This window comes from Eulemur rufifrons, chromosome 8, assembly GCF_041146395.1.
Source record: "Eulemur rufifrons isolate Redbay chromosome 8, OSU_ERuf_1, whole genome shotgun sequence".
NCBI classification, from domain to species: Eukaryota; Metazoa; Chordata; class Mammalia; order Primates; family Lemuridae; genus Eulemur; species Eulemur rufifrons.
In genome coordinates this window covers 99,271,820-99,298,118 of record NC_090990.1, presented here as the reverse complement: position 1 = coordinate 99,298,118, position 26,299 = coordinate 99,271,820, and the positions used below count along the sequence as shown (strand labels likewise).

General features: G+C 43.9%; 1 protein-coding gene across 2 annotated transcripts; it reads left to right on the top strand.

Moving 5' to 3' along the window:
* On the top strand, window positions 1-26,299 carry PRCC (proline rich mitotic checkpoint control factor). 2 transcript variants are annotated; one of them, XM_069478560.1, is made up of 7 exons: window positions 1-704; window positions 11,623-11,670; window positions 14,508-15,068; window positions 19,372-19,467; window positions 21,176-21,319; window positions 23,259-23,324; window positions 25,776-26,299. In XM_069478560.1, exons 1-7 carry the CDS (start codon window positions 237-239, stop codon window positions 25,860-25,862), a joined length of 1,470 nt encoding a protein of 489 aa, XP_069334661.1. In that variant the 5' UTR covers window positions 1-236; the 3' UTR covers window positions 25,863-26,299. The 2 variants fall into 2 exon arrangements, with proteins under 2 accessions (XP_069334661.1, XP_069334662.1); XM_069478561.1 differs by lacking the exons at window positions 21,176-21,319; window positions 23,259-23,324; window positions 25,776-26,299 and adding an exon at window positions 20,304-20,388 and having other exon boundaries at window positions 6-704.

The window sequence follows — 26,299 nt, the reverse complement described above, 5'->3', positions numbered from 1 at the left end:
GGCCATTAGCTGTGTGTAGTTGCCCGGGACTAGGAGCTTAAGTGAAGAGGGAATCCTTATTCGGTGGAAATCAACCGCAGCCATGGGTTTCTGCCGGGGTTAGTCCTAGAGTACAGAACAGGCGTACTTTTCGGTGCCCGCCCCGCCCAGTGGCGGGGCCTACTAGGCCTCCGGGCATCCCCGGTCTCAAGTAGGCCTCGTCTGCCGGCAAGGGCGCTCCAAAGGCGGGAGGCGCCATGTCGCTGGTTGCTTACGCCAGCAGCGATGAGAGTGAGCCGGATGAGGCTGAGCCCGAGCCAGAGGAAGAGAAGGCGGCGGCACCTACATCTGGGCCCACTTTAGGGGGCTTGTTCGCTTCTCTCCCTGCGCCCAAGGGTCCGGCCTTGCTGCCTCCGCCCCCTCAGATGCTGGCCCCAGCCTTTCCCCCGCCGCTGTTGCTGCCCCCACCCACCGGAGACCCCAGGCTTCAGCCTCCCCCCCCCTTGCCCTTCGGCCTGGGAGGCTTCCCCCCACCTCCGGGCGTGAGCCCAGCTGAAGCGGCGGGAGTTGGGGAGGGGCTGGGTTTGGGGCTGCCCTCGCCCCGAGGCCCTGGCCTCAGTCTGCCCCCTCCAATTGGCGGTGCCGGGCCCCCCCTGGGGCTTCCCAAGCCAAAGAAGAGGAAAGAGCCTGTGAAGATCGCGGCGCCGGAGCTGCATAAGGGAGATGTGAGTATCCGGGGAGGGCACCCCCAAGCTGTCCATCGGGTTTGAGCTCAGTAGGAGGGACTTGTGGAGATTACGGAGTTCTTTCCTATAAATGCATCCCCTAAAATCACTGGAATCCTCTTACAGTGTGATTAATTGAGCTGAAGTTTGTCAGCTTTGGGGAGTTAGGGTGTTTGTCCATGTGGGTTTCTCGAAGCTGGGCTTGCCTGCAGAAGGGCCACATATCATCACCTACCTGGCATTGCCAGGCCCAGGTCCAGGCCTAGGGACACTTGCTTGGTTCTGCTCCCTCTTTGCATCTTCACCTCAGGCTGTTTTTTTTCCCTCTTCCCATACTGAGAACAGGATGAAATCTGGCAGCTGAAGAAATGGCAGGAGACAGGACTTCTGAGCCCTTGCTGAACATCCGGGACCAATCTTTTTCTTTGCTTCTGAACATAAAACCATCAGGCCGGGAGAAAAAGGATAGGAATCCTGGATTCTGTTTTTGAGGGGAGTTCGAGAAGAAATTGAATATTTGTTGAGTGCGTATCATTTGCCAGGCATTGGTCCTTTCCTTCAATTATTACAGAACTCTGGGACATAACATACTACCTTTTTTTCTTTTTTTTCTTTTAGAGAGAGTCTCACTCTGTTGCCCTGGGTAGAGTGCAGTGGTGTCATCATAGCTCACTGCAACCTCAAACTCCTGGATTTAAGTAATCCTCCTGCCTCAGCCACCCAGGTAGCTGGGACTAGAGGTGCATGCCACCACACCTGGCTAATTTTTCTATTTTTGGTAGAGACAGGTCTCATGCTTGCTCAAGCTGGTCTCAAACTCCTGGCCTCTAGTGATTCTCCTACCTGGGCCTCGCAGAGTGTTAGGATTACAGGTTTGAACCATTGCGCCGGGCCAGCATACTACTTTTTACAGATGAGAAACAGGTGTATAGCATGTAAGATCTTCCCCGGTAAAGGGCAGAGTGAAGATTAAGAGCTAGTCTGCCTGAACCTCAGACCTATGCCTCAGTTTCACCACCTAGGTATTGTCAAACCTAGGTGAATTATGATGCTTGGGTATTTCTAGAAGAGGCAGCCAAACTTATGCTGTTTCTATGTGTTGGAGCAGAAAAATGACACAAAGCCTCTTCTGGAGTGAGGGTTTTGGGTATAAAGGTGGCATTAAGCCTGGGGCAGGAAGTGTTTTTAGCATTACCTGGGAGCTCTTTCCTTTCTCACCTCTGAGAAGTTAATTGGTCAGTCCCTGGGGCTCACCTTTGAGAACCTTAGAGAAGTTTATTGCCCTTACTGAGGCCTTTTGCAGTTGGTGATTCTTAAGTTTCTTTCCCCAGATATCCTAATGTTCTCTCCCTCACTTCATTCAAGTCTTGGCCTAAAGAGCTTGTTCTCAGTGAGGGCTTTCCTAGCTTACCTATTTAAATTGCAACCTCCAATTGCTTACTACTCCCCATTCCCCTTCTTGGTTTTATTTTTCTCCATAGCACTTACTAACGTACTATATATTGTATTTGCCTCTCTCTTTCCTCTAGTACACAAACTCCATGAAGGCAGGGTTTTGGTGGTTCCCCACCCTGCTCCCCCATATCCCTAGTGGCTAATACAGTGCCTGGCACATGCTGAGTACTCCATAAGTATTTTCAGAGTGAATGAACTATGGATTGAGTAAAATGAATGTGGATTCTTTATGGAAAGAGGTTCCAGAATTTCCCTCACTATCTTGTTCCAAATTTTCTTCCTTATCATTTCTCCCTTCTTTCACACCTGAGTCTGTCACGACTAAGTTCAGGTTTGAGAATAAAGCCTTTTATTGCTCCACGGAAACTCTTGGCCTTGGTTTAACTTGGGACAAGGGAAGTTCCCTGACTGAGACAGTAGAAAGGCTCATTACTAGCTCTGCGGAGGTAGCATCAGAAAACGTCGAGGTAGAGGCTGGTAATCTTATATTTAGGATGACTGACCCTGGCAGAAAACTCTGAAGATTCCTAACTCTATCCCTTTTTAGTAAGTATAACTCACTAAATTTCTGAGGTGAACACTGACATGGCTAATAAAGTAAAATTCTAGCTCTTAACTGGTTTGGTTTCCCATTTTTGTTCTGTTCAAGTTGATATTTTTGTTCTCTGAACACATAATTCCTAGAGAAAGGTAGCCTGAGAATGTTCAAGATGGTCAGGTGAGGGTGACCTTCACCTTTCAGGTCTGTGCCCCTGTGTAGTTCTAAGCCTTGCTGGTTCTAAGCTCCACGTCTTGCACTTAGTACATGTTTGAAGGAACGGATTAGTTCTTAAATAATTTCCCTTTAGAGTTTGGTGCTGAAGTATAAATAATTAACTCCAAACTCTTTTTTATTCATTCATTTATAAAACAATATTGAGCTGCTGCTTTTGCCTGAAGCTAAGAGTACAGTAGTGAACATGATAGACCCTGCCCAAGAGGAGCTTATGGTCTACCAGGGGTCACAGAGAAGAAATAGATTTTAGGTCAGGTCAGAGGAAAACCGTGATAGAGTTAGTGCCATGGGAGCACACCTAGCAGATACCAGCCCAGTCTTGGGAGGCTTCTAGGACAGGGAGATGTCTAAACAGAAAACAGATGAGTAGGAGGTAGTCAGATAAAGGAGGGTAGAGTGGGGAGGAGCATATCAGGCAGAGGAATGTATACAAGCCCCGAGGTGAGCAAGAGGGAAAGTGCTTTGGGGGAACCTCAAGTAAGGCACGGTGGCTGGAGCACATTGTTAGTGGTGAACGATGAGGCCAGGGTGAGGCTGAGGCCAGGTGATAATCGGCCTTGGATGCCATGCTAAGGTCTTTCTACTTCATTCTGGGGTAGTAAAGAGCTCTTAAAGGCTGGGCAAAAATTCTCAGAGTGGTGAGAGATTTGGAGGGAGCAAGACTGGCTAGAGACAGTACGAGAGAGACTGATGGCCTGGATGAGGGAATAGCAGGGGATGGAGAGAACTGGAGGATGGAGGTGTAATTAGTAGGTAGAAGTGATAAGACTAGAGGATTGATTAGATGTCACCAGTGAAGGAGAGGATTCAAGGTTGACCCTGTGCCTTTTGCCCCAGGCACTTGGGAGGGTAGTGGTGTGCAGAGCAGATTGGGGATTAGTTAGATTTCGTTGGTTACAAGTGTCAGACACCAATTTAAGCTAGCTTAAGTGGTAATGCATCATAAATATATACTGCGGTACCTCAGAAAGGGCCTGGCATTAGGAACTGGAGATTGGTTGGAGACCCACACAGCTGCTCTTTGCACATTTGGTTGTAGGGAAAGATGGCCACCCACACCTTGGTTTTTATTTCCTCCCTTTTAGAGATGAGCTCAGATTGAACTACAATCTTAGTCCCAGTGTTGGCTTTCCAGTAGAGAACATTTGATTGGTTTGATTTGAGTCAGATCATCCAATCATCTACAGTCAGGATAATATCAAATCCTCCCTCCAGGTGCATTCCAAAATTAAATTTAGTCAGTTTGTGATTTATGTGAGGAATTAGAAATGATCCACAGAATGGATAATCATCCCCTCCTTTTCCCCTTCTTACCCTTCTTGCTGTGACCCAAGCTACATTGGTTGATTTGATAGGCTCAGGGGATGCAGACTTCTGAAATTAGGATATGAAAAACCAAAATTAGAAGAATGTCTGCTGTAAGAGTTTTCTGTCATATAATGTGTATACCAAAGCACCTAGAAATTTTAGGGTTACTTGGATTAGTATTACCACTACTTTCAGATTATTTATCCAGATGGTGGAAAATTTGAAATTCTGAGACTGAGATTTCACCAGTTTTTGTCATCTCTAGTAACCAAATAATTAAGAGTTATCTGCTGTGGATTTAGCTAAGTTTTAGTCCTAGTTGAAGGGAAGGGGGAGTGTGCTAATACTTGTAGGGCAGTTGCTTAATGTCTGTTTCCTTCTTTGTAAACAAGGGATAAATGCACAGAGAAGGAAACAGGAGTTTAGAGAACAGAGGTGATTTCCCTGAAATCTCATAGTTTGGGAGTAGCAGAGGTCGTATTTGAACCTAGGTTTTGTTCTGTCACAGTGCCTACTGAAAGATAGACGGAAGAGCCCTGGGCATCCAGATAACCAGAATGCAATACAAATGAGGAATGCAAAAATGGGAGGGAAAACGGTATCCTAGCAGAAGATACTAGAGACCACAGAGTAAAAAAAGTTGATGAATTTGGCTAATCGGGATCATAGTAGCAGTGATTGATTATAGTTTGGAGCCCAGGGCGGGGGTGTCTGTTCTTGGGCCCTTATTTCTTCCTTGGCTCCTGGCCCTGGCTGCTAGTGATTGCTTTTTGGAGAGGGAGTCTCTCAGAACCAGAGCCTGGGAAGATAAGAGGGAAGCTGCCATGGGGAATGAGGCTCTGGTAGATTAGCAGATCCCACTGGACCTGGCTTAATGGAAAATGTCTGTTTCCGTACTTGCTCAGCAGTCTCGGGGTATGTGTGTCTTGTCACTCTTGGCAGCTGGAACAGAGAGGACAGTGGTGGCCATTGAGGCCCAGGTTCTTTTGAGGCCAAGAAATACAATACTTTCTTACGAGACACAACCAGTTTGTGCCTCCAAAACCCACATGTACCTGTTGTGTCCCAGCACACTTTCTCTCAGCCCTGGGTGCTTCCGTGTTTCTAGCATCGCCCTTCTCTTGGTCTAATGGCACAGACCCACTCAGATCACCATTCGCTGATCTTTAGTACTCTCTAGGAGTTGACCCCACAACCTCCATTTAATATATTCCTGAGGAAGACAGTTTGGCAGTTCCTCAAAAAGTTAAACAAACGTAGAATTAGTATATGATCCGCCAATTTCACTCCTAGGTGAAAAGAATTGAAAGCAGAGACTCAAACAGATACATGTACACCAGTGTTCACAGTAGCAGTACTCTCAGTAGCCAAAGATGGCAACAACTCAAGTGTCCATCAGCAGATGAACGGTAAACAAAATCTGATCTGTGCACACATCAGCCTTAAAAAGGAATGAAATTCTGATATGTGCTACAACATGGATGGACCTTGAAGACGTTATGCTAAGTAAAATAAGCCAGTCAGAAAAGGACAAACATTGTGTGATTCCACTTATGAGGTACCTAGAATACTCAAAATCATAGAGAAAATGTAGAATAGAGGGTACCAGGGGCTGGGGGAGTGGGGATGAAGAGATACTGTTTAATGGGTACAGAGTTTCTGTTTGGAATGATGAAAAAGTTTGGAAATAGTGGCGATGGTTTCACAACATTGTGAATGTACTTAATGTCACTGAATTGTATACTTAAAAACAGTTAAAATGGTAAATTTTATATGTATTTTACCATGATAAAAAATAAAATGTTCCTGTACCTCTCACCATCAAGGAAGTTCTTCTTAGTGTCTAAATTGAATCCTGTGTGCTTGGGCTAAGCCTATTTCCTCTAGCCCAGTTCTTGATAGGAGCTAACTTGATTTACTTTCACATGCTCTACGACAGCTGTATTCCCCCCAGGACGATTGGAGAATATACCACGTCTTTTAGTATTTGGATTATTCATCTATCTCTCTGCCTCCTGGTACTTTAAACTGAAATTTATTTTCTTTTGTGAAGTATTCAGATAATTCCTTCCTGTACTTTCCTGTGTTTCTTGTGAGTTTTCATTCAGGCCTCCACATGCCCAGAAGTGCTTTGAGTGGCATCTAAACGTCTTTCTATAGTGCACCAGTGAGTGCCATGCTTCTAACCTCTTCTAGAATGTAATTCACTAAAGTTAGTGCAAGGGGCAAGCAGTAGGTCCTCGTTCTGTTTCTCTCTCAATCTGCCCAGGCGTCCTCTCTGGTGTAGGTTATTGAATGTCTCTGAGCCCTGTTTTGGGAAGTAAATACTTCGACCTCTCCCTCAAAGATGAGTAACCATGCCTTAACAGCGTTTAGGGGCTCAGCACATTTTTGAGGTTCTTATTTTAGTGTTCTATTCCAGGAAGTCTTTCATTTAGGGCATGTCATGAGATAATTTGTAATGGGATTCCGTAGAAGTTTAGCACAGGATGTTCAAAGAGAAGGATGATTGTGAGTAGCCATAGGAGTCCTTTTTTTTTTTTTTTTTTGAGACAGAGTCTCGCTCTGTTGCCCAGGCTAGAGTGCCGTGGCGTCAGCCTAGCTCACAGCAACCTCAAACTCCTCCTGGGCTTAAGCGATCGGGACTACAAGCATGCGCCACCATGCCCGGCTAATTTTTTCCTATATATATTTTTAGCTGTCCAGATAATTTCTTTCTATTTTTAGTAGAGATGGGGGGTCTCACTCTATGCTCAGGCTGATCTTGAACTCCTGACCTCGAGCGATCCACCCGCCTCGGGCTCCCAGAGTGCTAGGATTACAGGCGTGAGCCACGGCGTGGGGCCAGCAGTCCTTTAAATCCAGAAATAATAAGGTGTTCTAAAGTGTTCCTACAGGTTTTTTCTGTGTGTGTGTTTTTAAACCATAAACTCTGATTGTCAGAGTATAATGGAAACAATCTGTGACATTTAAAGAGAAATTGAATTTTCTTCCTACAGCTGATCTGCCCTTCAATTTTATTAGCCGTAGGACAGTTTGCTTACCACTCTCATATTAGCCACTTTTTGTTTGTCACAGGAGCTGAAAAATAAGACTATGTTTATACAGTTTTACAAATAGAATCATCTTAAACTTGGATAAAATTTGTTTATTTTCAGATTGTTGCCATTGGACCCATTGCCTAAGATGTTAAAGTTTAAATGTGCCTGAGGACTCCATGATAACATTGTACCCCATAGTGAGATGGTTGTGTGTGGTCTGCCTGAAAGGAGATGATGAATCTTCACAGTTAAAAGACAGAGGAGATGGTCAGGAGCTTGAAAGAGGCAATGGGAGTTTGGAACAGAGATAAGAGGTAGAAAATGCTTAGGGGTTGGGTGCTCTTTTTCTTGGTTGAGTTTGACATCTTGGCAAACCAGAAAGAATAATAATCTTTGAACTCTGTTTAGAATTTTTTTTGTATCATTTTCACTGACAGGAGACCCATTTTTACTGGGTCTCCTGCAGCTGTGAAGTGAATAAGTATTATTTGCAGCTACCTCTTAGGAAAGTGGAAGCTTGGGGAGGTTAAATAGCTGGATTCCCCACCCAGTAAGTGGCAGAGCTGAGACTTAACCCATGTTTCTGATTTTCTCACTCTCAACCGTATCATGTGGGATCTAGTCAGCGTGGGTCTCAGGCCTGGTCAAACATAGCTTAGCGTGGTGTTGCTACAAAAGCATGAAAGCTAGAACTGGTTCAGGTCCTGGTTCCAACACGTCCTAGCCATTATTTAACCTCTCTGAGCCTCATTTTCCTTACCCTTAAAATTGAGATACTAATGCTTATCTTGAAGTGTTATTGTAAGGATTAAATGAAAAATTATGAGTAAATTGCCTGACACGTAGGAGGTACTCAGTAGATGTTTGTCCCTTTGTTTGCCACTCTTTTCCTTATCCCTCACATTCAGGTACCAAGACAGATTTCCCTTATGGGTTTTTTTTTTTTTTTGACAGCAGTTAGTAATTAAAATCATTGTGTACTGAGTACTGGGAGGCAATATTCAACTATAAGATATGGCCTTTGCTGTCACTGTCAGAGTAAAGGTGAGAATACACAAATGAAAAATGTAATGTTTACAGAGCATCACAAATGGACCAGAGTTAATACGATGCCACCGTAAACAGATGAGTGATGCAGGGACACTGAGTGATAAAGAGCAAGGTGCCATGCATCAGAGAGACTTCTCAGGAGCTTTGAGCCAGGAAGTACAGAGTGCAGTTTGATAGACAGGTGGCAGGGATACAGGTACAGGGGGTGGGATTAAGAAGGGGAAGGACTTACATGAAAGAAAGCACAAATGCAGGAGCAGCAGATTCTTTAATGAGATTTTTTAAAAATTTTATTTTGAATTGATAATTTTTTTTTTGAGCTGAGGTTTCATTGTGTTGTTCAGGTTCATCTTGAACTCCCAGGCTCAAGCGATCCTCCTACCTCAGCCTTTTGAGTAGCTGGGATTATAGACACGAGCCCCTGTACTTGGCTTAAATTGACTACTTTTTAAAAATTTTTTCCTCCCCCACCTTACCCCCCCTTAAATTGACAATTTATAATTATATGTATTTATGGGGTACAAAGTGATGTTATGATTTATGAGTACAATGTAGAATAATTAAATCAAGCTAATTAACTATCTGTTGGCTCAAATGCTTATTATTTTTTGTGGTGAGAACATTGGAAATTTACTCTGTTAGCTTTTTTTTTTTTTGGAGACAGTGTTTTGCTCTGTTGCCTGGGCTACAGTGTACTGCTGTCATCATAGCTCACTGCAACCTCAGACTCTTGGGCTCAAACGATTCTCCTGCCTCACACTTCCAAGTAGCTGGGACTACAGGTGTAAGCCACCACTCCTGGCTAATTTTTCTGTTTTTTGTAGAGACGGGGGTCGCTCTTGCTCAGGCTGGTTTCAAACTCCTGGCCTCAAACGATCCTCCCTCTTCACTGCCCAGAGTGCTAGGATTGCCCACACCAGGCCTCTCTTAGCAATTTTGAAATGTACCATATACTATTATTAATTGTATTCACCATGTTGTGTAATAGATCTCAATAAAAATAAAAAACCAACAAATTTATTGCTCCTGAGATTTTATACCCTTTGACCATTATCGCCCCATTTCCCCCACCTTTCCCTGGCCTCTGTAACCACCATTCTTCTCTCTGCTTCTTTGAATTTGGTTGTTTTAGATTCCACATATAAGTGATGAGAACATGTGGTATTTATCTCTCTGTGTCTGGCTTATTTCATTTACCATAACGTTCTCCAGTTCCATCCATGTTGCTGAAAATGACAGAATTTCCTTCTTTTTATTTTAATTTTAATTTTTACCTTTTCTATTATCCTGTAGTACCTGAAGAACCTTAGTTTTAAAGGCTGAATAGTATTCTACTGTATATATATATATATGTATATATATATACACACCACGTTTTCTTTATCCATTTGTTCACTGATAGACACTAAGGTTGATTTAATAATTTGGTTATCGTGAATAGTGCTACAGTGAACGTGGGAGTGCAGAGATCTCTTTGACAAACTGATTTCAAATCTTTTGGGTAAATACCTAGAAGTAGGATTGCTGGATCATATGGTAATTCTATTTTTAGTTTTTAAAGGAACCTCCATATAGTTTTCCATAAAGGCTGAACTAATTGAGGGGATGTTTGAACCACAGTCAATGCTCTAATCTTTTATTGCCTTTTTTTTTTTTTTTTTTTTTGAGACAGAGTCTCACTTTGTTGCCCGGGCTAGAGTGAGTGCCGTGGCGTCAGCCTAGCTCACAGCAACCTCAAACTCCTGGGTTCAAGCGATCCTACTGCCTCAGCCTCCCGAGTAGCTGGGACTACAGGCATGCGCCACCATGCCCGGCTAATTTTTTCTCTATATATATTTTAGTTGTCCATATAATTTCTTTCTATTTTTAGTAGAGACGGGGTCTCGCTCTTGCTCAGGCTGGTCTCGAACTCCTGACCTTGAGCGATCCACCCGCCTCGGCCTCCCAGAGTGCTAGGATTACAGGCGTGAGCCACCGCGCCCGGCCTTTTATTGCCTTTTATTACAATTATTTAGGTACTTCTCATTCTTCTTACTGGGGTGTAAGTTCTTGGAGAGCATGTTCTTTTTTCATGTCATGGTGCACACAAAATCTTTGAAGTACATTGGGGTTAATGGTCTAGGTTGTACCCATAGAGACTAGCGAGCGGTTCAGGACTCTAGCTGCCCCAAGCCCTGCCTGGGATGCCAGTTGGGACACACTGTCTACAGAACTTAGCACCGTGTCTTGAATATAGAAGGTAATTATGATCGAAAGATTTTTGTAACAGACAAATTCAAAAAGGAACTTGTGAGATGTAGCAGTCAGTTGGGAAAGCCAGGCAGAGGATTTGAGTTTTTATAGAATGTTGGAGATGAATGGAATCTTAGATTCCTGGTTAATCACCTTTTTTACAGATGTCCAAACGAAGGCCCTGGGAACAAATGGAAAGCTTTAAGGTTCTTGGTTTGGGGAGTAATTTTTAAAAATAAAATGTTAAAGCTTGCCATTCGTATGCCTTGGATCTTTCCTAGACTTGAAGGTATTGAGCTGAAAATTTGGATATTTTTACTGTGAGAGCTGTCTTAGAAACAATCCTGATGAATCAGAAGGATAACACAGATGACCTCCATCCAGTTTTGCCCCAAATCCTCACAGTCATCATTTGCCTGCCTTCTTCCTGAACATGAACAATTCTGTCTGGCAGAGTATAGATCATACTTGGAGATGGAATGGATTTCTCCAATGGCTTTGACCTTTAATGCCTCATTGAAGAGTAGTTAACACATCACTTAGTCCCAGTGGAGTTCCCCAGCCCTGTGGTTATGTAGTCTATATAAGTGGTTTTAAAAGTGAAGCCGAGATTGGGTGAGATTGTGGGCCAAATTCCATTCATCTTCTAGTGGACAGATTTATGGGAAGAAGAATGAGTATAGCTTTTTCTTTCCATCAAGGACTAAATAGGAAGAAATAGTATTAATTGTTAAATAGTGTTAATTTATTAAGAAAGTAAATTGATTCTGTGACGGCTATGCAGCAGGCTGGGTGGGTAGGGCAATGAGTGACCAAGGGAGGTCAAGGCATACCCAGCTCTCTGAAGTGTTTGAAATCAGGAAGGAAGCTCTGCTGTTTGACTGCGCCTAGGGTGGGTGCATCTCTGTACAGAGGTGGGGCACAAACAAGATGGCCTCTATTTTCCAACTCTTTATGTGTGCTTTCCTCTGCTGTCCCAGATGTGTTTCTTCCATTTAACGTGTTTCCACCACTGTTCCAAAACAGTGAGGCCTTATTCCATTTCTTTTTCTCTTAGTCAGATTCTGAGGAAGATGAACCCACAAAGAAGAAAACTGTCCTTCAGGTAAGCTTTGTGACATAATGTAAGCCATTTCTTCTCTTCCCATGTTGTTTCCTAAAAGACAGGACTTACAATGCCTAGCAGTTTTCAAATCGGGTTTAGAACAAACACAAGTATTTGAGAACTATCTAGCTTTGGTTTTGTTTTCCTTTATAACTTCAGACCTCGTGCATCTCTACCCTCTTTTCACTGTTCCTGGCTTTAGCATGATGGTGTTACCTTTCTTAGAGGACGGGCAGTGGTAGGGAGATGAATTGTAACTCAATTTAGCTCATTACATTTCGTGTAAAAGGATTATTTAGGGAGGGTAGAATAAATGGATTGGTTAAAATGATGTTAGGGACCATCTATATTTTAAAATTGTCCATCTTTTCCCTGTCTCATTTTTAACCTGGAAAATAAACACTTAAATAGCACTTACTGTGTATGAGGCACTGTTCTAAGTGCTTTACTAGCATTTAACTGATTTCATCCTCATGATAGTGCCTAAGTCGTAGTATTATTACATCCTTATTTTACATATGAGGAAACTGAGGAACTTGCCCAAGGTCAGACAACTAGTGTGGGCAGAGCTGGGATTCAGATTCAGACAGTCTGACTATTGAGTCCAAGTTCTTAATGGCTGCACTTGGCTCCTTCTCCGTAAACAAGACCATAAGTCCTCAACAAGACAGTGCTAGTAGATGATCTCCCTGCTGTTCGCTTCTGTTTCCCCTTGTCTTAGTACCATTATTCTGACCCCCAGGAGTTTCTTCCTGTTCTTTGCACGCTTGGTGATTTATATACTTTCTGCCCTCACGTTGATGATATGCTTCAGGGAAAAGCAAAAGCAGTCCTGCCTTTATAAAGTAGTCTCATGATTCAGGTGTATGATGCTGACGATGCCCCTTCCCCTGACTGTGTTAAAGTATCATTTGCACTTCTGATAGTTCTTAGAAGGACATGGTCATGTGGAAGTTAGAAAGATAACTGGTCAGGGTACTGGTGTGTCTGTATTTATAGTGAGTATCGAGGAGGAAGGAGTCATAGAAGAAGCTGGCATGCTGAGACAGAGCAAGGCCAGTCCTGTTACCAGGATGGCTTCCTGGAGGAGGTGGACTGGCTCAGAAGGTATCCCACAAGTAAAGAGCAGTCTTCCAGGTGGTAGGAAAAGATGAGTAGATAGAGGACTTCTGAGCTATTAAGGCAGAGTGGGAACCCAGCACTGCAAAGGGATGTAGCCGTGATCCCAGGTGTCATCTGAGAAGTCAGACACTTCAGAGGGAGCCTGAGGGTATGCTCAACCCAGCTCCTCAATCTGGTTCCTATGAGCCTGAGCCTCTGGGAGCTGCCAGGCTGGACTGACCCAAATCTGTAAACACAGACAACGGAGAAGAGCCCACTCTCCAGATGAACAATTCTGCCTGGCCAGCTTGACTCAGAAGTCTTATTTTTATTCATTCTGGGCATTTTTTGGCTGAGAGGGCTAGAGTACGCTGGTACTCTAGGACAGTGACACAGTGACCTTATTTCATCTCCCTTTTCCAATTGGCACCTCCCTCAGTCCTCAGCCAAGCTGGCCATTTAGCATACAGACAGCAGAATCTCAGAGATTGTTATGAGCATTAGGAACTATGGTTGCGCTGGGCCAATTAGCTTACAAATTGATAAGTTCAGTGCTTGCCTCTGGCATTAACAAGCTAATATACTACATCTGTAGGGCTTTATGTGAGCAGGGGAGGGCACTTTTGTCAGATTTTTTTTTTCTTTGAGACAGGATCTCACTCTATTTCCTGGGGTAGAGTGGAGTGGCATCATCATAGCTCATGGCAACTTCAAACTCCTGGGCTCAAGCGATCCTGCCTCAGCCTCCCAAGTAGCTGGGACTACAGGTGTGTGCCACCACACCTGGCTAATTTTTTTTTGTTTCTATTTTTAGTTGCCTGGCTAATTTTTTTCTATTTTTAGTGGAGTTGGGGTCTCGCTCTTGCTCAGGCTGTTCTCGAACTCCTGACCTCAAGTGATCCTCCCACCTTGGCCTCCCAGAATGCTAGGATTACAGGCGTGAGCCAACATGCCCGGCCAGCACTCCAGTTTAAAGGGGGCTGCTCAACCCAAGCTCAGGCTTCAGTTTGCATCTGGGAAAAGAAAAAGGAAATCCTACCTCCTTTGCTTTGGGAGTGGTGACAAGGAGAGTAATTTAAAGAATTGGAAAAAGCTGTCTTGGACCCCTCCTAGTCTCCACACTCACTGCCTCCTTTTTGAACATGCTCAGCCTCCTTTCTTTCCTAGGCATCATTGGCAGCTGCTGAGGGGTCTGGCTGGGGTCAACCTTCTGCCTCAGTGAGGGGAGGAGACTTTTGGAAATATGCATGAATGGCTCTTTTGGACAGAGACTCTTTCTTTCTTGACTTTGGGTAGCAATCTAAAGGAAGGGGAGGGTTCCCATGTTAAGAGGTCCCTTCTGGATATGGAGAGAGGTTAAGTGGTGAGCTGGAGAGATACCTGGGCTTTTTGGGAGAAACGATGATGTGAGATTAAGAGTATTGTATTTGCTGAAGACACAGAATTGGGGAAGGCTCTCTGGCAAAGAGGGCATTGGAGCTGAGTTGGGATGGAGTCAGGGAGAAGAGAAATGACATTTTACCTTGGGAGAAGCAGCCAGCAGAGGGCCCTGAGGTAGGAGGAATTAAGCCCAGATTGGATGTCCTGAGTAGATGGAGGTAAGAAGGAAACAAGGGCTGGTCGTATTTTGGGCTAGAGCACATATCTGTAATTGTTGTTTTTGGTGTTGCTAGTACATAACATAAAATCTCACTTATCCTCTTTCTTCCCTCCTACTCTAAACCTGGGCTCACCAGGGATCCGGTGAGGGGACTGGTCTGTCTGCCTTGCTTCCCCAACCTAAAAACCTGACTGTGAAAGAGACTAACAGGTTGCTCCTGCCCCATGCCTTTTCCCGCAAACCCTCGGATGGCTCCTCTGATACTAAGCCCTCCAGACTGGCTTCTAAGACCAAGACTTCTCTCGCCCCTGTTGTGGGCACCACAACCACAACTCCGTCGCCCTCTGCCATCAAGGCTGCTGCCAAGAGTGCTGCTCTGCAGGTGACAAAGCAAATCACACAGGAGGAGGATGACAGTGATGAGGAAGTAGCCCCCGAGAACTTTTTTTCCCTCCCTGAAAAGGCTGAGCCACCTGGAGTTGAGCCATACCCTTACCCCATCCCCACTGTCCCTGAAGAGCTGCCTCCAGGCACGGAACCAGAGCCGGCTTTCCAGGATGATGCAGCCAATGCCCCCCTTGAATTCAAGATGGCAGCAGGCTCAAGTGGGGCCCCTTGGATGCCTAAGCCTGGGGACGACTACAGCTACAATCAGTTTTCCACATATGGCGATGCCAGTGCTGGTGCTTATTATCAGGTGAGTAGGAGGCATGAAGGGCAGGCCAGGGAATGTTGGAGAATGGTGGTGAGGGAGAGCTTTGTGCCAGTAATAAGGCCTCTGTAGTGTCACTTGGCTGAATTAACCTTCTAGTGTCTTGATTTTCTTATACCTATTAGCGTTAAAACATACTACCTTTATTCTGAACCATGTTGATCTAACTTGCCCAAGTCTTGAAGTCTGACAGGGTGAACGACATAACTGACACCTTTATTCTGAAAACTAAATCTTTTTATTTATTTATCGATACATAATATTTGTACATATTTATGAGGTACATGTGATATTTTGATATATGCACAGAATGTTTGTGTTGGGAACATTTCAAATCTTCTAGCTATTTTGAAATATACAATGTGGTGTTAACTATAGTCACCCTACTATGCTGTTGAACACTAGAACTTGGTCCTTTTATATGCTTGTTTGTAACCATTAACCAACCTCTCTTCAACCCCCCCCCGACCCCCACACACCTTTCTCAGCCCCTGGTAACTCTCATTATACTCTCTACCTCCATGAGATCAACTTTTATAACTCCTACATATGAGTGAGAATCACAAGTGATTTTTTTTTTTTTTTTTTGGTGAGACAGAGTCTCACTCTGTTGTCTGGGCTAGTGCCGTGGTGTTAGCTTAGCTTACAGCAACCTCAAACTCCTGAGCTCAAGCAATCCTCCTGCCTCAGCCTCCCGAGTAGCTGGGACTACAGGTATGCGCCAGTATGCCCGACTAATTTTTTCTATGTATTTTTAGCTGTCCAGCTAATTTCTTTCTATTTTTTTAGTAGAGACGGGGTCTCACTGTTGCTCAGGCTGGTCTCGAATTCTTGAGCTCAAATGAAGTCTGGAACTCCTGAGCTCAAACGATCCACCTGCCTCGGCCTCCCAGAGTGCTAGGATTACAGGCATGAGCCACCGTGCCTGGCCAGAGAACATGTGATTTTTGTCTTTCTGTGCCTGGCTTATTTCACTTAACAGAATGACCTCCAGTTGAATCCCTGTTGCTACAAATGATAGGATTTGATTTTTTTTAATGGCTGAATAGTATTCCATTTTACACACACACACACACACACACACACCCCCCCCCACATATCCTTTATCCATTCATCTCATGGGCACTTGGGTTGATTCCATATTTTGGCTGTTATAAATAAATAATGCTGCCGTAAAAATAGGGGTGCAGGTATCCCTTTGATAAACTGATTTCCTTTCTTGTGGGTAAATACCCAGTAGTGGAATTGCTGGGTCATATGGTAGTTCTATTTTTAGATTTTTGAGAAACCTCCATACTATTTTCCCTAATGGCTGTACTAATTTAAATTCCCACCAACCGTGTATAACAGTTCCCTTTTCTCCACATCCTGGCCAGCATTTGTTATTTTTGTCTTTTTTATAATAGCCATTCTAACTGGGGTAAGATGATATCTCATCGTGGTTTTGATTTGCATTTCTCTGATGATTAATGATGAGCATTTTTTCATATGCTTGATGGCCATTTGTATGTCTTCTTTTGAGAAATGTCTAGTCCTTTACCCACTTTTTAATGGGATTATTTAGTTTTTTTGCGGTTGAGATATTTGAGTTCCTTGTATATTCTGGATATTAGTCCCTTGTTGGATGAATAGTTTGCACATATTTTTTCCCATTCTACAGGTTGTCTCTTCACTCTGTTGATTGTTTTCTTTGCTGTGCAGAAGCTTTTTAGTTTAATATCATCCCATTTGTCTATTTTTGTTTTTGTTGCCTGTGTTTTTGAGGTCTTAGCCATAAAATCTTTGCCTAGACTGATATCCTGGAGTACTTCCCCTTTGTTGAAAACAAAATCTTATTGTGGGAGCTGGTGAGAGGTATAGGGAGAAGGTGGGAGAGGAGTGGTCTCTAATTTTAAAGATATAAGACAGGCTCCTGAAATATAGATGATGAGAATAAAGGAACTATGGCATAGGTTTCTAGATAGCAGTTAGTCTAAGAAGAGTTTCTGGACGTGGGGAGTGATGAGAAAACTAGAATGGAGAGGTGGGGCTGAGGAGGAATGGAGGGAATTAGAGAGTTGAATGCAAAGGGGGAATAAGGAGAACAGTGAAAGGCCTCGACTGGGTCAGGAGAAGTTGAAAGGGCAAGTTCTTAGAGAGAAGACCATAGTTTGGGCAGTGACAGAAAGTGGGTCCTGAGGGCGGTTTGGGATTTGAATCCCAAGTTGTGTGAGTTTGGGCAGATTACTTAACTGCCTCTCTATGTCTCAGATTCCTTCAGCTATAAAATGAGAAATGTTGCAAGGAGAATTACATTAGCTTAGCATGGTGGTGTCTGGAATGTAGTAAATGCCCAATAAATGGTTATTGACATTTCATTCAAATGTTATTTGGAAGAGATATTTAGGTTTGTTCATTGTGGCCCTAGAGAGTGAAAGTGTCAGATGCCAGTTTGTAAGTAGGTTTAAGAAAGAATTTACTCATGATGAAATCTTGTAAAAGAAAAAAAAAGAAAGAATTTCTCAGCAGTCAGAGCTTCCCTAGATGGAGAAGGCTCCTAGGAGTTGGACCTGGCACCAGTGGTAGGGTTGAATAGAGGCAGCTGGCTGGCCCCCTGACTGGGCAGCTGCAGAGTTTTACTGCCAGCCTGGGATAATTGGAAGACTTAAGTCTCCTTCAGCCACTGTGATTCTGAATGGTCGATGTTAATCTTATTTTGATGCTGGGCTTGGATAGGGAGGGAAGGCTTTGAGGGGACCTTGTTCTGACCAAAGACTCTGAAAACAATTTTGTTTCTTAAGTCTTTGCTGTTAAACTTTGTTGTATCCTGTAGGCTGATCAGAGACATATATTTCCCCTCAAGGTTGTTTTTAGAAGGAAAGGGGAAGATAATAAGTGATTTGACCTCTTTAGCAAAAAAAGTGATGCTATTTAAATCCATGAAACCACTGGTTTACATCCATCAAATGAATAGGAAATTAGAATTCTATATGCAGTTATAAATACCATTGAGGCAGTCTATGCAAATTAAAGCACTTTAAATACATGAGGGGTGGCCGGTGGCTCACGCCTGTAATCCTAGCACTCTGGGAGGCTGAGGTGGGCAGATTGTTTGAGCTCAGGAGTTCGAGACCAGCCTGAGCAAGAGCGAGACCCTGTCTCTACTAAAAATAGAAAGAAATTATAAGGACAGCCAAAAATATATATACAAAAATTAGCCGGGCATGGTGGCGCCTGCCTGTAGTCCCAGCTACTTGGGAGGCTGAGGCAGAAGGATTGCTTGAGCCCAGGAGTTTGAGGTTGCTGTGAGCTAGGCTGATGCCATGGCACTCTAGCCCGGGCAACAGAGTGAGACTCTGTCTCAAAAAACAAACAAACAAACAAAAAAACATGAGGGGACCCTGAAATTTAAATGTATCTTGTGAATACCATTATAGAAAATCCATACTCTAATTGCCCTGGATTTTTATATATTATTTTTATGTGGTGAATATTAAACCTATTTTCCATTTAGCTCATTATAAAATGAATGTTCTTAGAGGGGCATTTTTTGGAGTTTGGGGCAAAAGTGGAAGAATTAGGAACAAGTATAGGCAAGAGGGAAACAGTTTCTTGCCCTATGGCTGCCTGACTTGGCCACAGCAGGGACCTTGCCCTTGCCTTCACCCCCTTCCTCTAGGGTCCACAATAATATCTGGGCACTTCACCTCTAAGGGGAATCATCAAATTTCTGAACTAAAAATCTGGTAACACAAACCTGGTTTGTTACCAGCATTGTAAATTTTATAATAAACCAAACCGTGGGTTATTTTATGTCACTGTTCTGCAACCTCCCTACCCCTTATAGACGGTCTCCTTGTGTCCAAATAGGATGAGGAGTAGAAATGGCATGGCTCATACCTTCTTGTCCCTGCTCACATTGTAGCTTATTGGGGTCTTAAGAGCAGGAAGAGCAGGGCTGAGGATGCATTTAGAGGTGTAAGGGATGGGAATTGCTCTTGGGAGCAACCAAGGGAACAGGGTATAGACTGAAGTAGGAGACACTTTGTTGATTCCTTGTCACCCTTCCCTAAAATATATCCATCTGTCTGGATAGTGTAGATCAGGAAAGCTGCCAGAACTGTTCTTGAGTTATAGGGTAGGTCCTTAGGATCTATGCATTTAACTGGTCCATTTGAGGGGGCTGTAGTGTGGCGTCTCTCACTACTACCTCTTTGCTGAGAGTTTTCTCTGTTTCTGGGCAGACCTTGGTCTCCTCTCTCCACTGTGCCCTCAATTGGTGTGGTTTTTCTTTCCTCTTTGGCTGCAGGATTATTACAGCGGTGGCTACTATCCTGCACAGGACCCGGCCTTGGTCCCCCCCCAGGAAATTGCCCCAGATGCCTCCTTCATTGATGACGAAGCAGTAAGTTAACAAAGCATAAATGGCCATCTTTGACCCTTGGACACTAGGTTTTCAATCTGCAACTAAAGGAAATGAAAAAATCAAAAACGAAAAGCAAAAAACAGTATCAGTTAGGATTAGTTTGGCAACATGTAACTGAGAAACTCTAAATAATCATGGCTTATGTAAGGGAAATTAATTTTTTGCTCATTAAAACAGGATAGAGGTAGACAGGCCAGGGGTGGCGTGGGAGCTTCACAAAGTTATCTGGGACCCAGTCCCCTTCTGATCATTGCTTTGCCATCTCTAGACTGTGGCCTTGATTCTTGTGGTCCATGATAGCAGCTAAAGCTACAGCCATCACATCTGCATTGGAGATACCGCAGGGTGGAGAAGGAGATAAGAGGCATGTTACCCCTTCCCTCCTTTTTAGGAGACTTCCTAGAAGTTCTTAAGAGCATGACCCCTTTTATCTCACTAGAATCTGCTTACATGGTCATATCTATTTGCAAGGAGGTCTAGGAAATGTAGTCTTTTAGTTGTGTGGTAATATGCCTCGCTAAAATTTTGGACTCATTCACACTAAAGGGGAGAATGGATTTTGGGAGGCACCCAGCAGCTGTGTTAAATAACCCCTATGTTTCACATAACTGTATCCCCCCTACTGTGGAGCTTCTCCTGAACCTCAGCACAAGGGAAGTGCCCTGTGGGTATCAGGCCCACATTCAGGATATAAAGTACTATTCAATCTGTAGGAGAGCCACAGCCTATTAGGAGGGAGTTGGAGAAATAGGAGGTGCTACCTTTCCGTGGAGGTTCTTCTAAAAAGTAATCCTTCCCTACTCACCTTTTCCCAGGAGGGTATCCATCCCTTTGCATACTTCTGCCTGTGATTGATACTGTGTTCATCCAGTCCCCTGTGTGTATCCTTTTTGGCAAGTTCGGTAGTTGAGCCCTTTTGTTCTTAAGCCCAGGACACAGCTGAGAACTCAGTGGCAAAAGTTCTAATAGTTTTTTGCAGGTAGAGTGAGCCTAAGAGGCCTCACTAATGTTCAGACCAGGACCTGGGTCTCGCTGAAGTTTCTGAGTGTTTTTAAATTCTATTCCCCTTCACCCACACTCCCTTCCAGGTACATCTCTGGATGACTTGTGGTGTGATCTGTGGCATTTTTGTTTTGTTTTGTTTTTGTTTTAGGAGGGAAGAGTAGCAGCCTCCTAGAAAGTTTGCTGGGCCTTTTTTTGTGTGTGTGAGGCTCCCTCTCTACCCAGTTCCACATTCTCCCGCTCTAACATCCACTCTGGTATGGGGCCTGCTGATTCAGAGATAAAGAAAGAACTGATTTTTAGAGGAGAAATCCTAGATTTTTTTTAACCCTGATTCTTATTAATAATTTGAAAATTGTATGCCGTTCCTTTTAGGCAGATAAGCTTTATATGTAATTTGAATACAAATTCATACCACTGTTTTTCTGTACTCATGAAGCTTGGGGATATCTCTTGGCTCCCCTTTCCCTGGGTCCAGGAGATCTGAGTAGAAGCAGCCTTTCATCTGGCATCAAGGGGGCTTGGTAGACGGCAGGGTGAAAGGACATATTGCACAGAGGGGAATAGAGGGTGCAGTGGGATTGGTGAGTCACAAAATCATTGCCTGTAACTTTAGATCCTTAGCAACATCTCCTGGTCCCCTCACCCAGATTCCTGACTCCTGCATTTTTTTTTTCTTTTCCAGTTTAAGCGGCTGCAGGGCAAGAGAAACCGAGGGAGGGAGGAAATCAACTTTGTGGAGATCAAAGGTGATGACCAGCTCAGTGGGGCCCAGCAGTGGATGACGAAGTCATTGACAGAAGAGAAAACCATGAAGTCGTTCAGCAAAGTAAGTGGGACACATATTGCCCGTGGTACTGCAGTAGTATGCACCAAGCATCACAGATACAAGTCCTGCCCTCCAGAACTTTGCAGCACTTTAACTGCTCTCCAGTTGGATGGTGGAGTCTGATTGCTGAGGTTTAATGGTTGGAGCAGTTACCCGGCCTGCAGTTGGGAAGATCTCTCATGTGTTATGGTTTCTTCCCTGGCTGGGCAGAGTCCACAGTTGTTCTGCCCTCTCCCTGTAATCATATCCCTCTCTCCATCCTGTTAAGCTAGGACCTGGCTCAGAACATCTTTGAGGTGTGGGCACAACAGAGCTTCAGAAATCTTGGGGTTCCTAGATTCTGATCATGCAATTTCTGCTCTCTCCTTTCTTTTCATTATTTATTGTAGCCATCTGTAGTCTCTTCAGATGCTTTTATTCATCACATTTCCCACACCACACTCCTACCTTCTCTGTGCTAGTTTTCTTCAGTCAGTATGATGAACATCTTTTCACCTAGTAGCTGAGAACAGCAAATGTGGACATTTATGAGCCTGCCACAGGGGGGAAAATGTGGGGAAGCCCTGGATTTGAGCCCAGCACCAGCAAGGCCAAGGTCGAGGATTTTGTTCCCTTCTCCTCCCCCCCATTTGCTTTGCTTTGTTCTATAGCCACAGATGGCCATCTGAGCCCCAGCCGTTTGTTATAACTGAATGCTGGCGGTCATACAGGACAGAGCAAAGGATTGTGGTTAGATCAGCATAGATCCATCACTGTTTACTGGAAAAACCACTTAGGAGAGCATGCTCTACTAGCTGTGGGTTGAGAAGCATGGTCACATAGTAATAGCTACTGTTGTTAATGCTCACCATGGGCCAGGAACAGAGCTGGATGTTTTATGTATATCATCTTTAACTGTCACATTAAATGACATTAAATAGCAGCAAGCTGTTAGAATTTGTTACTTTCCCCTCCAAGTTTTCTTCCTACCATCTCATTGTATTGAGCTAGATTTTTTTAAAAGGAGAAAAAAATACAGTCCTTGTCCTTGAGTAGTTGACAGCATCATAGTTGGGAAGAAGAGATTTAAGGACACTTGAGTGTAAATGATTACGGTGCAAATTGATTACATAAGTGCTGAGGAGACTCTAGAGAGGAGTTTTGGGAGTTGGGTGGAGCTGATTAGGAAGCTTCTAGTCTGAGACAACTCTGGCAGAGGACAGAAAAACCACAGAATGAAAGCCCAGACCAATATAGACTTTGACAGTAAATCATTTGCATCAAAGCTTGGTTAGGGGTTTGATGCAGTTATGGGCAGAGGCTGGAAGCTTGGAGAGAGGTGGAGTAATTGTGAAATTTCTGATTCCAGGGAAGCTGCTGGCACTTACTAGAATGGGGAGGCAGGGTTTCAGCCAGAGATGATTGATGGGAGAGAGCTTGGTAAGCAGTAGGTCGGAGACAGGCTAGACATCTGGCCTGACTGGGGAGAAGGGGACAGAGATGAAGAGGGTTTAAGGGGAGATGGGCACAGGGATTGTGGGAGGCATGGAGGGAGGACAGAAGATCACTTGTGCCCTGGTGTGTAAGCTGTTTCAGACTGACTGCAGGCAAGTAAAACTGGTCTCGAGTATCCATCATGGATAGAGCCCCATGCTGGGTGCTGGGGGTGGGGTGAGATTACCAAAGAAACAGACGACAGTCCTGACCTCAAAATATTTCCAGTCTAATGGGGATGTTAGCAAGCTATTTTAGGAAAGTATTTCTGAACTGGTTTTTTTATATAATGGTTTGAATAACTGTTTTGTAAGTAAATAGACCGAAAAACAGCTCCAGGCTGAATTTTCTCCCCCAAGATTTGGGCTGTGTAGTTGGTTTCTCAATCCTAACCTTGTACTGTCTGGGCAACTGAGAAACTTCTGCTTTCTTCTTGGGGTTAATGACTGTGTTTTCTGTCTTGCAGAAGAAAGGTGAGCAGCCTACAGGCCAGCAGCGGCGGAAACACCAGATCACATATCTGATTCATCAGGTGAGAGGGCAGAGGGCCCTGCTGCAGGCAAGATCCCTGTAAGCCTGGGAATTTAAAGGCTGAGATGTAGGCTGGAAGCCCAGGTGCCAGGGACGGTCTTCCAGCAGGTGTCCACCCCTGTTCTCCATGTGGCCACTAGGTGGGGATATCCCCTTCAGAATGATCCTGCTCTATTTCAGCCTGGCTGCAGATAAGACTCAGGTGCAGGTGCTTGGAATAAATTCTGTAAGTGAAAATTCAGATATCCAAAACATAATTAAATGGTTTATCATAGAGTTCTTTTAAATGGCAAATTTACCTAGTAATTAAAAAAATTTTTTAAGAAGTTGATTCACCAACTTAGCAAAACATCCACCTGATGAGGAGCTTGGTTTTATATTCTCCTCTTCTGTGGCAGGGAGCACACAAATAATTCAGAAGTACAGATCATCCAAAAATGTCTGTTAGAATACGTCTTGGTATTTATTTGATATGACTGGGCAGCTTTCAAATACAGTTGACCCTTGAACAACATGGGAGGTTAGGGGGGGTCCCAACCCCCTGAAAAGTCAAAAATCTGTGCATAACTTTTGACTCCCCCAAAACTTAGCTGCTGTTGACTGGAAGCCTTACTGATAACATAAACAGTTGATTAACACATGTTTTGTATTTTGCAAAACGTACAAGGTTTTCATGCCTGCTGGCATAGCTGCAGTGACAGTTTTATGAATTTCCTTTTCTTTTTTTACAATGGTCCTTGTACTGGATTCATTTATCTTGAAATGGTGGGCAGCCACAGCTGCCTACCTCAATCTGTGGTACATATCAAGCAATTCGACTTTTTCTTGTAATGTCATGACTTTTCTCTGCTTCTTGGGAGCATTTCCAGCATCACTGGTGGCACTTCGTATGGATCCCGAGGTGTCATTCAAAGCTTATGGTATTGCAGTAAACATGATGAAAAATATGCAAGAACTGAGAGAAATCACATTTTGCTACAATATGCAATTTACTGGAGAGACAACTGCTCAGGCAGAGATGTTTAGTGCGACATGGCGTTATAAGCTGATACCTGCAATGCTTGAGCTCACTGTAATAGCAACAGGAGGTGGCTATGAAATTATTACAGTAGTAAATTTTATACAGTTATGGTTTAATACTGTATTTTTACATTTGTTTGCATTTCTTTTGACTATAAAAAGCACCAGGTACAGCCTGTAAGTCATCTTTTTGAGACCTACTATACTAAGTGCTGTCAAAGATACAGACATGAATAAGACCCCTTCCTGGCCCTTTTCCTAGGGAGTGAGTGTACATTCTGGTTGGCGATTTCAGTGGCAAACCTTGCTTTCGTCGTGTTTGTCATCTTTTTACCTTCCTTTTCAGGTACTCCTTTGTATTCTTTCCCTATCTTGTGATTTGTAGTGGAAGAATTTGAGGGTAGGGTCTTTTTCGAACCCAGATTCTTACTTTCTCCCCTCAATTCCAATGGAAATGAGCAGGCATCAGATAACTTTGGGATGGGGGGGGTTGGGGAGTCCCCTTTCTAGGATGGTGTTTGTACATTCCCAGGATTTAATATCGATCCAGTTGTCGAGATCAGAAAAGAGAAGTCATTATTCTAGTACCTCTGTTTTTCACAGCTTAAATTGTTACTTTAACATGGTATGAATTTCGGGGTACCACAGACACTATATTTAACACAGCAGCAAAACTGCATCTCCAGACTAAGTTGTTATTGGTTGATGTTCTGTTTTGACCTGACCAAGTCTTCGAGGCTGTCCCCTGTAACTCTGCTGGTCGAGTATCTAAGGCAGCTGATTTGCCTTCCTTTCAGAAGCCAAATTCTAGTTCTCATTTGTCTATTTCCCACTTGAGCATTTCAGCATTAATTCTACCAGAAGCAGCACCAGGATTCTTGATTATTTATTCTACTTAATTTTTTTTTTGAGACAGAGTCTCACTCTGTTGCCCGGGCTAGAGTGCCATGTCATCAGCCTAGCTCACAGCAACCTCAAACTTCTTGGGCTCAAGCGATCCTATTGCCTTAGCCTCCCAAGTAGCTGGTACTACAGGCTTGCACCATGACACCCCAGCTAATTTTTCTATTTTTAGTAGAAATGGGGTCTTGCTTTTGGTCAGGCTGGTCTTGAACTCCTGAGCTCAAGCGATCCTCCCATCTCAGCCTTCCAGAGTGTTAGGATTACATGTGTGAGCCACTGTGCCCAGCCTCTACTTAAATCTCGATAGCTCCCGAAAGAGATGACTTTTCTTTGCTTTCTTTCTTTTCTTTGCTTTCTTTGCTTCTTCCTTTCTCCTTCTACTTGGAGCAGTCTTTCAAGGGATTTGCTATTTCCTCATAATTGTTTTGATGGGAGAAAGATTTTAAATTGGGATGCTCACACCAGCAAGAGGAAAATGTCTCTCAGAATTCCATTTTGACTTTGCCCAACCCCTTCTTCCTTGCCACAGGCTAAGGAGCGGGAGCTGGAACTGAAGAACACCTGGTCAGAAAACAAGCTCAGCCGCCGGCAGACCCAAGCCAAGTATGGATTCTAGGGCTCTGGAACCGACTGCTCCCAGGATCTCCTGCCAGCCCAGCTGGCTTGGCCCCCAGCCTCACCTCTGGGACCCCAGCTGCTCTAAGCCCAGGATCTCTTTCCCTGAGGACCCAGCCCTCGCCTCTGCGAGAATGAACACATTTGATAGATTTTTCTTAACAAAAGTTAGAAAATTCAGCTCCTTTCTGTCTTGGAGCTAGCAAAGACTCGAGTGATGCCTCAGAAGAGGCTCTGAGTTCTTGGATGGGAGTTTTGCTCCCTGTCGGATGTGATGAATTGTTGACCCCCACCTCCCCCTTTTTTTTAAACCAGGGATGTCTGTTGAAATAAAACATTCAGTCCGACAGACACTGCCTGCCCTTTCCTGGATCTCAGTGTTTACCTATGTGAAGCACCTTCCAAACTTTCTTGAGCTGTGCTGATGATTGCTTTGCT

Bases quoted from the DNA above. Each gene is read 5' to 3' on its own strand.
- PRCC (XM_069478560.1), top strand. From the start codon at position 237: ATGTCGCTGGTTGCTTACGCCAGCAGCGATGAGAGTGAGCCGGATGAG. The intron at 705-11,622 runs GTGAGTATCCGG...TTTTTCTCTTAG, and splicing joins CGGAGCTGCATAAGGGAGAT to TCAGATTCTGAGGAAGATGA. The intron at 21,320-23,258 runs GTAAGTGGGACA...TCTGTCTTGCAG, and splicing joins CCATGAAGTCGTTCAGCAAA to AAGAAAGGTGAGCAGCCTAC.